The sequence below is a fragment of the Nylanderia fulva genome, unplaced genomic scaffold (genome assembly GCF_048542155.1).
Source record: "Nylanderia fulva isolate GAGA-0341 unplaced genomic scaffold, ASM4854215v1 Scaffold547, whole genome shotgun sequence".
Lineage (NCBI taxonomy): Eukaryota > Metazoa > Arthropoda > Insecta > Hymenoptera > Formicidae > Nylanderia > Nylanderia fulva.
Genome location: NW_028190640.1, coordinates 1 through 11411, shown reverse-complemented (window position 1 = coordinate 11411; position 11411 = coordinate 1). Strand labels below are relative to the sequence as shown.

General features: G+C 36.5%; 1 protein-coding gene across 1 annotated transcript; it reads left to right on the top strand.

The window, feature by feature from the left end:
- The first annotated feature begins 398 nt into the window (after window positions 1-398).
- On the top strand, window positions 399-1469 carry LOC146721115 (uncharacterized). Its single transcript, XM_085487398.1, has one exon. The coding sequence runs from the start codon at window positions 399-401 to the stop codon at window positions 1467-1469; it is 1071 nt and encodes a 356-aa protein (XP_085343524.1).
- Window positions 1470-11411: the final 9942 nt, after the last annotated feature.

The window sequence follows — 11411 nt, the reverse complement described above, 5'->3', positions numbered from 1 at the left end:
TGACGTGGCATGCGACAAGCAGGATACGATAAGAGAGTACTTCTCAATGGGGCGCCACTCGAACATCGACTGCTTCTATCTCTGTCAGACATACGCGAGAATACCGAAACATCTTATACGCGACAACGCGAACCTGCTAATCCTGTTTAAACAGGACGCTACCAATTTGAAGCACGTGTACAACAATCACGTGAATACCGACATGTCGTATGAGGATTTCAGTGAGTTATGTCGTACATGTTGGCAACAAAAGTATGGATTTCTAGTGATAGACAAGGACAGCTCGCTTACGAACGGGCGATACAGAAAAGGATTTAACGAGTTCGCGATACCGCAGAGCTATTAGTCGTCGCCAACAATCCTCCCAGTCGAGAGAAACTCTAGAGAGTGCTGCCGACATGGCTGATAATATTCGCGAGCGTGAAAAGGTTGCCAAGGAGATTGCGAAGACGGCCGAATCGATCCGCAAGAAACACCGCGCTCTGAAGACCGGAAAGATCGATGATGATATCGCCGTCAAGACTCACTTTAAACCTATTATCGAGCCGCTACAAAAGATTGTCGACAACGCGACGATTTCGGTGAAAAACGAGCCTAACACCGACGACGACAACGACGACGGTGTGAAGATTGAGACATGGTATGAGGGGGAGACACCGAAAAAGAGAAAACATAAAACCATCAAGCGATATAAACAGGAGGAGGAATTGAAAAAGAGAAAATATGATATTTCGAAGCCATTGGACGCTTCACTGCCGACAACATCTACACCGAAAAACGCACAACCTGTGATACCCAAAACACTCGTAGACGAAAATGTTTTCGAAACCACGCGTGACCCGCCCAAAATATCCCTTCGACACTGGTTAAGATCGCCGGAAGGTCGACAAATGATGCGAAAGGATTGGGGGCCATTAGGACAAAAGTACATGGACGCTCTTCTCGGTGCTGATGAGAAGAAAGAAATTGATAATGTATACGGAGTCTACTTCGGCGAGAATGAAATGCGGCTCGGCAGCAAGCGATTCGATATTGACAAAGATGACACTATAATCATAGGCGACACGCGGTACATTGGAACGCCCGGATTGTACAAGTTGATCTTCAAGAAAAGACCTGATTACCGGGATAACGATTTGCAAAAATACAAGCACATATTATTGACGACAAACGTGCATAAACGCAATTTTGATGCGCAAGGTCGTGTGAAGAGTAGCAAGGGGGACAAGTACAAATATATAATTGCACCGTTGACGCGGGTAGAGAGCCCAAAATCTGGCATGGGAATGCCTCGCGCTATGACGCTAACCGACAATAAGATTGATTACGTGCACTGGGATGACTCCAACGAGCTAGTGGATCGCTTACGATTGCTCGACGCTTCGCGCCAAGCTGGCAACAACGCGCATGACAACGAGATCCTGTCGATCATCGAGGAACTGCGGGAAGCGGGCATTATTATAAATTAAACGGGGGTCCCGACAATCTATTCAGTTCATCGCGTGACACTTTACAAAGCATTGCAAAAATGTCTATCAATAAATTTGGATTATTCGAGAGGAGAATTGATACATCCGGCGATCATTGGCACACATTGATGAGAAGATGTGTGCGTAAAAACGCTCTATGTCGCGTCGCTACAGATTATGACGCGAGATCGCGCAAGATTCGCCGTGTAGCGCAACCTGAGGCGGATACCAATGCCGTCAACAAATTGTACTTGAAAGAGTGCTTTAAAACATTAATGGTCCAACAGAAAGAGTTAGATGAGAAGCTGACTGCGTTAGAGAAGGATGTACGAGCGTTGGAGACTGCGATAAAAGAACTTTTGCATGCACCAAACACCACCTCAGACACAGACATCTAATGAGCGGTTGGCTCAGAAACGTCTATCAAACAAACGTCTAGAAGAAGTGGTTGCAAACGAACAGCTACGATCAGCGTGCTACCAAACAACAATGAGTGGCATCAGTGACCGACTCGGAAGCAGCAGTGAACGACCTGGAAACGGTGGTGAACGCAACCGCTACGATCGAGGTTACGAACATGTCAAGCAGGGCTGCGAACGAGGCTACGAACAAGTCATTAAAGGTTACATACAAGGCTATCAACAACTCAGTAAGGGTTGCGAACAGGTCAGGGACGGTTACGATCGAATCAAAAGCGGCTACGAACGGGTCAGAAGCGACTGTAAAAAAGGCTGCAAACGTGTCAAAGACGATTTTCGAATGGGCCAAGGACGGGAGTGAACAACGTGAACGAACCCCAAAACAACCTCGAAACAACGTGGCACGAACGTGAACAAACTCCGAAAGAACCCCGAAACAACCTCGAAACAACGTGGCACGAACGTGAACGAACCCCGAAAGAACCCCGAAACAACCCCAAAACAACCTCGAAACAACGTGAACGAACCCCGAAAGAACCCCGAAACAACCTCAAAACAACGTGGCACGAACGTGAACGAACGAGAATGAATAGTGAAAATAACAACAAGCAACATAGTTTGGAGAGACGGCAGTTGGTAAACGAGTTGCACGCGTCAGCGAGAAAAAATTTCCCTCAAAGACATGTCATAGTGCGAGGATACGATGATCTGTAGCAAGCCGACATTGTCGAGATGCGTCCGTACTCCCGTTTCAACAGAGATTACCACTACATACTCACCGTTATCGATGTGTTGAGCAAGTATGCGTGGGCTGTACCACTCAAGAGTAAAGGAGAAAGCGAGACAGCTGACGCAATCGCTGAGATAATTCAAGACAGCAAGAGATGTCCGAAAAACATGCAAACCGATAACGGGAAGGAATTTTACAACGCCGTTGTGCAACGACTTATGCGAAAACATGACATTAATCACTATTCGACATATTCGGTATTGAAGGCGTCGCACAGTGGGCCAGAATCCCGAAAACGTGGCCAAAAGTAAAAAAAAAATTTTTTATTTTATGAAATGTGACTATTGGATTTTGTAGAGGACTGTACCCCCCACCTCATGCTGAAATACCAAAGATCGCATTTCTGTACATAAAACTCTAGCTCAGTTCAAAGTTGACCTTCGCACTGAACAGTTGTGGCAGTCGCAGTTAACCGAAATTTCACAGCTCTGGTCTAACGTTAATATTTCAAGTATAAAGTGTTCAAATTAAATCGTGCAAAATGGATTGTGTTCCTGGTGGTATGTACAACAAAACAAAACGATAATATTATATAAATATGTGTTACATATGTTGTTTTTTTAAAATCGAACTTTGGTCTGTACAATACAATGTATTTTGGAGAAATTAAATTTTCACCGAACGAAATAGTTATGTATACCACCGCATTCCAAGGTCGGATTGGTAAAATCTTTTAAATTAAACCTTCCTCTTTCGAATCGTGCAATTTCTAGCTGCCCGTAGCTGCCCGTGTAAAAATGCGATAAAGTTTTGTAAAGCGTTACGCGTTATTTGTTTCGGTATCGAATGCTGTGCCAAGCATTTTAATATAGGTGAATCGCGCCGTACATTTTCTGTCCGTTAAAATTTTTGTTCCAAGGGTCTGCTATTATCTCGCATTGTGTCTAAGGCTTTAGATTCTCCAGAAAGTACAGTACCATCCAAAAGTTTAGTAGAAATACAACTATTTTTCTGCCACATACATTTATTTATAATTTGTAACTACAAATGCTATTATATTACCATTCGTTTTTATAGTATTACAATAATTTATAACAATATTAATTTATAATTATATAAATAAAATTAGATAAGTCAAAGGCAAGAGCCACCATTCACAAATTGTTTGCAAAAAAGGAAAAAAAACGAAAATTTAATATGTAATTACATTATACAATACAAACAAATTTAATATGTAATTCCATTATATTATACAAATTGATCGCCTATTATAATTACAAAATAATCGCTTATCATTAATCTAGTATAAATACAAAATATATATATTATCGTGGTTAGTGGTGATTTTATGTGTAGATATTACTAAAGGCAGCCCAGATCTTTTATTAACATCAGATCGGTGTTCTTTAATTTGTCCCACATACGAAACATCACAATCATTATAATTTATTTTATAAACATCACAATTATTACAATTTATTTTATATCTACTGAAGATGATCCGAAAAAAGGATCGAAACGTTTAAAAGAATGATTAATATTTTTACTAATTAATTTGTTGTAGATAATATATACAATATATTTCGTATTTATACTAAATTAATGATAAGCGTTTATTTTGTAATTATAATAGACGATCAAATTGTGTAATATAATAGAATTACATATTAAATTTGTTTGTATTGTATAATGTAATTACATATAAAATTTTCGTTTTTTTTTCTTTTTTGCAAATAGTTTGTAAATGGTGGCTTTTGCCTTTGACTTATCTAATTTTATTTATAATTAACAAAGCCTTTGAAAAATCTCAATTATTTTAATTATATAAATAATATTATAAATTAATTATTAATATAAATTAGTTATATCTAATATTATTTTTATAAATTATTACATTGATGACATTTAACTGGAACAAGATATGTAACACATAAATCTGCGTAATATATAAATAATATTAAAATATTAATATTTATAATCATATTTGTTTTATGTACAGGATCCGACACAAACGTAATAAAATGCACGAACGAAGAAATATTTAATATTATGAAAACAAAGATGAAGGATAGCGTGTCAGAACAAATCGAAATTTTAGAAGCAGCATGGACTGAGAAATTAGGGCGCAACATTTGTATTCTTGCAGATCAAAAGCCTGCATTTTCTAAATATTTCCATTCACTCCGAATTAAATGGCAAAACTGCAATAGAACGGAGCAGAATTTCAAAAAAAAATACGCCAACTGGCTATTAAACACTGCAGAATTTATAATAAAAGACGAATCTCTGTCAACGCAATCGAAAACAAGTCGTCCATCTTTATCATTTTCTGATGCGTCTGACCGATCGAGGCGCAGAAAAACAGAAGAACTTCGCACATCTAACACCACTGAAGAATTAGATTACGCTACTCAAATGAATCTTCGCTTTTCAGGACAATTAAATGCTTCGAAAATTGTAAAAGATGTAACTTTGACAAGCCCAACAAGAGCTACTAAATATATGAAAGCTGCTACATCTCAAGTTGAACAAACTTTATCGAATGATGCAGCATTGTCAGTTCTAATTGAACACAAGTTCTCAAAACGTACGTATCAAAGTATTAGAAACATAGGCAAAGAAAATAACTGTAAATTATATCCATCCTATAATAATGTTATAAAATCTAAAAGACTTTGTTATCCACCACGTACTGACATCACGATCAAAGAGAATTATGCTGAAGTAAAATTACAAAGTATACTAGATCACACGGCACAACGTATTTTATTACTGCAAAGGGAAGTTATTGGTACTTTGAGCATTGAAAACATTAAAAATTTGCATCTTACTTGTAAGTGGGGTTGTGACGGAAGCTCTGGACACAGTGTTTATAAGCAGAAATTTAACGAAGCCGGCATATCAGATGAAAATGTGTTCTTCACGTCATTTGTGCCATTACAACTTGTTTGTAAAGACGAAAAATTAGATACGGATCTTGTAATATGGCAGAATCCTAGAACATCATCTCCTAGGTTCTGTAGACCAATAAGACTACAATTTGAACACAAAAATGCTGAAACAACAGCTCATGAAGTGAATGATATTGAACAACAAATAAATTCGCTTAATCCCCTTGTGACACAAGTACATGGCATGGAGATCCGCGTTCAATATAACATGAATTTCACGATGATTGACAATAAGGTTTGTAATGCAGTGTCAGAAACGAAATCAACGTTACGATGTTATTTATGCAATGCTACATCCAAGGACTTCAATGATATACGTAAGATGCTACAAAGAAAAGTAGAAACAAGCAATCTCCGATTTGGAATTTCGACACTGCATGCCTGGATACGTCTTTTTGAATGCTGTTTGCATTTATCGTACAAACTTACAATTAAAAAATGGCGAGTAAATTCTGACGAAGAAAGAGAAATTGTCGAGACACGTAAGTCGATCATTCAAAGAGGATTTCAAACACAATTAGGATTAATAGTCGATCGTCCAAAGCCTGGTTGTGGAAGTACCAATGACGGCAATATGGCAAGACGTTTTTTCGAAAATTCTACAACATCAGCCACAATAACAGGCGTATCCGGAAGCCTTATAAATCGATTTCACGTCATTCTGCAAGTTATCTCTAGTGGTTTCGAAATTGATAACGAATTATTTAGAGCATATTCTTTAGAAACTGCCAATGAGTTCGTAAAATTATATCCGTGGTATTACATGCCGACATCTATTTATAAACTCTTAATTCACGGCCCGGAAATTATAGAACACTTTTTACTGCCTATTGGACAATTGTCCGAAGAAGCACAAGAGGCACGTAATAAAGATATTAAAAGATTTCGTGAAGATTTTACGCGAAAATGCTCTAGAGAAAAAACGATGGAAGATGTTTTTAATCGATTGATGATTACTTCAGATCCGTATATTTCAAGTATACGAAAACAACCACGAAAATTTTTTAAATTGTTATTACCACAAGCTCTTGAATTATTAACTTCTTTGACAATCCCTGTATCAAGCACTGATAATTTACAAATTGCTATTAATTATGACAGCGAATCTTCAGTTACTGATAATGAATCCGACGCTAATTGCGATTCTGAAAATGACGAAGATTTTTGTTTGTAAAAATTTTTTAACTTATTTACAATATTTTAATGTACAAATAATAATTGAAAATATATATTTTTTATCTTCATTGAACCAAAAACAATAAATATTTTCGTTTTTCCAAAGTCATACGATTTTTCATATTTCAGTCCTATATTCTGCTTCTATTATGTTCTTTTCATTTATTTCTATTTCAAATTCGTGACCAGCAATGTCGAAAACCCCACGATATCAAGTTTTCAGTCACTTCCTATAATTTTTTAATATATGCATCTGCCATATTGGATCCGCCATGCTGTTTTTTGAAATTTGCACTTCAGATTCGTAATCAGCGACGTCGAAAACATTTATATACCAAGTTTTACAAAAATCGAACAATGGCTTCATATTTTGGCCACGTTTTCGGGATTCTGGCCCACTGTGCGTCAATCGTCGAGCGATTCAATCGCACGCTAAAGAACGATATGTGGAAGATGTTTACGCTGAATGGTACTTACAAATGGTTCGACAGTTTAGTTCTTGGTTATTGCAAGCTAGGAAGATCTCACGCTCTCTCTCGTTCTCTATCGCTCTCTCTCGCTCTCTCTCGCCCTCTCTCGCTCTCTCTCCCGCTCTTTCTCGCGTTCTCTCGCTCTCTTACGCTCTCTCTCGTCTTCTCTCGTCCTCTCTCGGTCTCTCTCGGTTTTTTTCGCGCTCTTTCGCTTTCTCTCGCTGTCTCTCGCCTTCTCTCGTTCTCTCACGCTCTCTTACTCACTCTCTCTCCTTCTCTCAATCTCTTTTGACTTCTCTCGCCTTCTCTGGCTCTCTCACGCTCCCTTACGCTCTCTCTCTCGGTTTCTCTAGCATTCTCTCACTCTCTCACGCTCTCTCTCGTCTTCTCTGACTCTTTCTCTCTTTCTCTCGCCTTCTTTTGCTTTTACTCTCTTTCACGCACTCTGTCGCTCTTTCTCGGTTTCTCTCGCTCTCTCTCATTCTCTCACGCTCTTTCACGTCGCTCTCGCTTTCTCTCATCCACTCTCGCTTTCTCTCGGCTTCTCTCGCTTTCTTTTGCTTTTTCTCGTTCTCTCATACTCTCTCTCTCGCTCTCACTCACTCTCTCTCCCTCATCCTCATCAGTTAAGAGATAAGTTACAAATAGTAGGGAACAAATGCGATAGGGAAACAAGACAAGCGGGGTAATATCGAAATTCAATTTCGAAAAACAAGGAATGCACAGAAAAGTTTGTTTTATGAAGGAAGTATATTGTATAACGTCCTGCCAGTAGAAATTAAAACTTGCGATAGGCTCGAATTATTTAAAAGAAGATTAAAAGCGCATATCTTACATATGTAAATGTTAAAACTGTATAAGAAAATAGCTGAGAAAGCTAAATAAAAGCTCATCAATCCTCGCCTTCTCGCCTCTTCTCGCTCTCTCTCTCTCTCTCTCTCTCTCTCTTTTTCTTGCTCTCTCTCTCTGTCGCTCTTTCACGCTCTCTCACGCTCTCTATCGCTTTTTTTTGCTTTTTTTTGTTCTGTCATACTTTCTCCCGTCTTTACTCGCTCTCTCTCGTTCTTCCTCGTTTTCTCGCGTTCTTCCGCTATCTCTTATACTCTTACGCTCTCTTTCGCCTTCTCTCTCCCTCTCTTTTTTTTACTTTTTCTCGCTATCTCTCACACTCTTACGCTCCCCCCTTTCTCTCTCTCTTTCTCTCTCTCTTTTTCTCTCTCTCTCAAGCTCTTTCTCTTTTGCTCTGTCGCATTCTCTCGCTCTCTTACGCTTTCTCTCTCTCGTCTTCTCTCGTCCTCTCTCGCTCTCTCTCGGTCTTTCTTACTGTCTCTCGCTTTCTCTCGTTCTCTCACGCTTTCTTACGCTCTCTCGCCCTTTCTTCCTCTTTCTCTTTCTCTCTCGCCTTCTCTTGTTTTCTCTCGCTCTCTCTCGTTTTCTCTCGGTTTCCCTCGTTCTCTCTCGACTTTCCTTGCTTTTTCTTGTCTTCTCTCGCTTTTGTCTCGCTTTTTCGCGTTCTCGTTTGCTCTCTCCCTTGTCTTTACTTGCTTTCTCTCGCTCTCCCTCGCCTACTCTCTCCCCCCTCTCCCCCCTTTCTTCCTCCCTCTTTTACTCTTTCTTTCTCTCCACCACTTTCTCTCTTCCCCTCTCTCTCTCCCTCTCTCTCTCCTTCTCCCTCTCCTCCCTCTCCCACACTCTCTCTCTCTGTCTCTCCCCCATCTTTCTCTTTTCTATTTAATAATATTACAGTTACTTTAGAGTTTGGACAAAAGCTAAATTTTGGCAAACCTTTGTTTTTGCATAAGATTGAAAAGAAAAAAAATTATCATTATTATATAGTGGTCTTTAAAAAAAAAAGTAAACAATTATACGTTTAAATATATTTGAATTAAATAATTATTTATAGATAAATAATTTATTTTATTATATATATTTTTTTATCTAAATATTTTATAAAATTATATAATAATTTTACAATGTATATACATTCCAGTTTAAATTAATTACATAATTATTCATGTTATTTAAATTTAAAGATAAATATATATATATATATATATATATTTTACTGAATTTATTTTGTTATTGTATATATTATAAACGTTTTAAAATAAAGCAATAATTATACATTTGTATCATTATAGGAAATTTATCTAAATATTATATATTATGTTGTCACTTACTCAGTGCAACTTTTTGATTTCACTACTTTTTGATTCTAATATTTTAACATTTTTTCTCGTATTATTAATATAATTATTTAGCGCAATTTTTTGATTTTACTACTTTTTGATGCTAATATTTTAATTTTTTTCTAGTATTATTAACAAAATAAAATATAATTTATAAATATAATTTTTGAGAAAATATTTTTGATAATGATTAATTTTTGCAAAGAATTATTTTGGCTATAAACATAATTTTTGAAAAGATAATATATTTGATTACGATTTTTGTAATAATATAGAGTTGCCGCGTACCTGGCGTACGTAGAGTTTGCGTTATTTCGCGAGCCGAGATTATCGCAGTATTTTGAGTTGTATTATATGTTGTCGACTTTGTCGAACTCTTAGCAATGTCCGTTCGCTTTGTGTATCAATTATCGTTTATCCTGCGAATATTACCCGAAATCAATTCATTTTTTTTGTATTGCCTTTTTTTTATTAACAATAAAGATCCAATAATAGGCCAGTAAAAACCGCAACGCGGGTGGTAAAAGCGTAAGTAAAAAACAAAAAAATATAAAAAACTAAGACAAAAAAATTATTTTAATTATACGTTTCGATCCTTCCTTGGGATCATCTTCAGTAACTGTCAACACAAAAATAAATAAAATATGTAACATAAAAAGTTATTTTTAAAAACATTACGTTATCAGAAATATCAGACTAAAAAAAAGATATAAATACAGAAATACGTACATAAGAAAACTCAGCAATTATAAAACGCATAAAATTATAGCCAAATCAGACATAATGACGTGCATCGCATGACAAGCTTCTCATCGATTCCAGTCGTTAAAAAGACGGAAGTAATGCGTGGACATGCTACCCATAGCGAAGCTATGAAAAAAACATGTCCAAAACTTAAAGAAATTGAGTGATATAGCCCAATTAAACCGATAAGAAACTGAGACTCACCAATCCAACACACGTCAAAAGTCGAAGAACAACGCACGACCGTCACGTTCGAGAGTCTAAGTTAAACTGAATGTCAAGGAATAAGCAGAACACACACAAAAATCCCCAAAAAAAAATAATACAGATTGAGCAAACATATTAATATGAGTAAAAAATTACACAGTCGGCATATTCTTCAAAATCGATAAATAAGCAGAATGCAGATTTTTGGTATCCTCCTGCTTATTAAGGCCATTTTTTCTGTTTCTTAATGAATAACATCTCCGACACAAGTCTTTTATGCAAAAAAAGGTTCCTCATCCAAAACTTCCACATTATCCCAATTAAATTTATGTCCCTGCAACCGATGCTCAGTAATAACAGAAGTCTGGTTGGTATTTCTGTTGATATGATTTTTATGCCCTTTAACACGAGTGGACAATAGCCTTTTTGTTTGTCCGACATAAGAAGCGTCACAATCAGAGCACGAAATTTTATAAACAACATTATTATGTGAGGATCGTGGTAATTTATCTTTATAAACTTTAATATATATGTTTTTAATTCATTTAAACTCGTCTAAGAAAGTTTAACATTTGTGCCCCGTATTGTGTTTATAAATCTTTCAGAGAAATTTCGGACATATGGAACATTAAAAAATGAGATTCGAATATCAGACGTCGAATCCGAAAAACTTTTATTATTTACATTAATAATATCTTCTTTTTTATTAAATAAATATTTTAATCTGTCATGAATTGTTTTAAAAATAAAATCTATTGGGTAGCCGTTATCAATTAAAATCTCTATTATTAACTCCAGATTATTCTTGTGGAATCTTGGATGAGAAAGACGAAAAGCTCTGTCAGTCAAACAATAAATTATGCCTCTTTTGTGAATAAGAGGGTGATTAGAAGCATAATTCAAAAATCTTCCCGAAAAAAGTTGGTTTGTGATACCAGTCAAAAATTAAAAAACCGTTTTCTAAAATTAAAGTCACGTCTAAAAAATCCAATCTATTGTCTGTTCTCTTCTCCAGTGTAGCTACCGGAACAAGTCAAAAATAATTTTATGTAAAAA

What these genes read in the sequence shown, in the direction of transcription:
- LOC146721115 (XM_085487398.1), top strand. Translation starts at nt 399, where the DNA reads ATGGCTGATAATATTCGCGAGCGTGAAAAGGTTGCCAAGGAGATTGCG.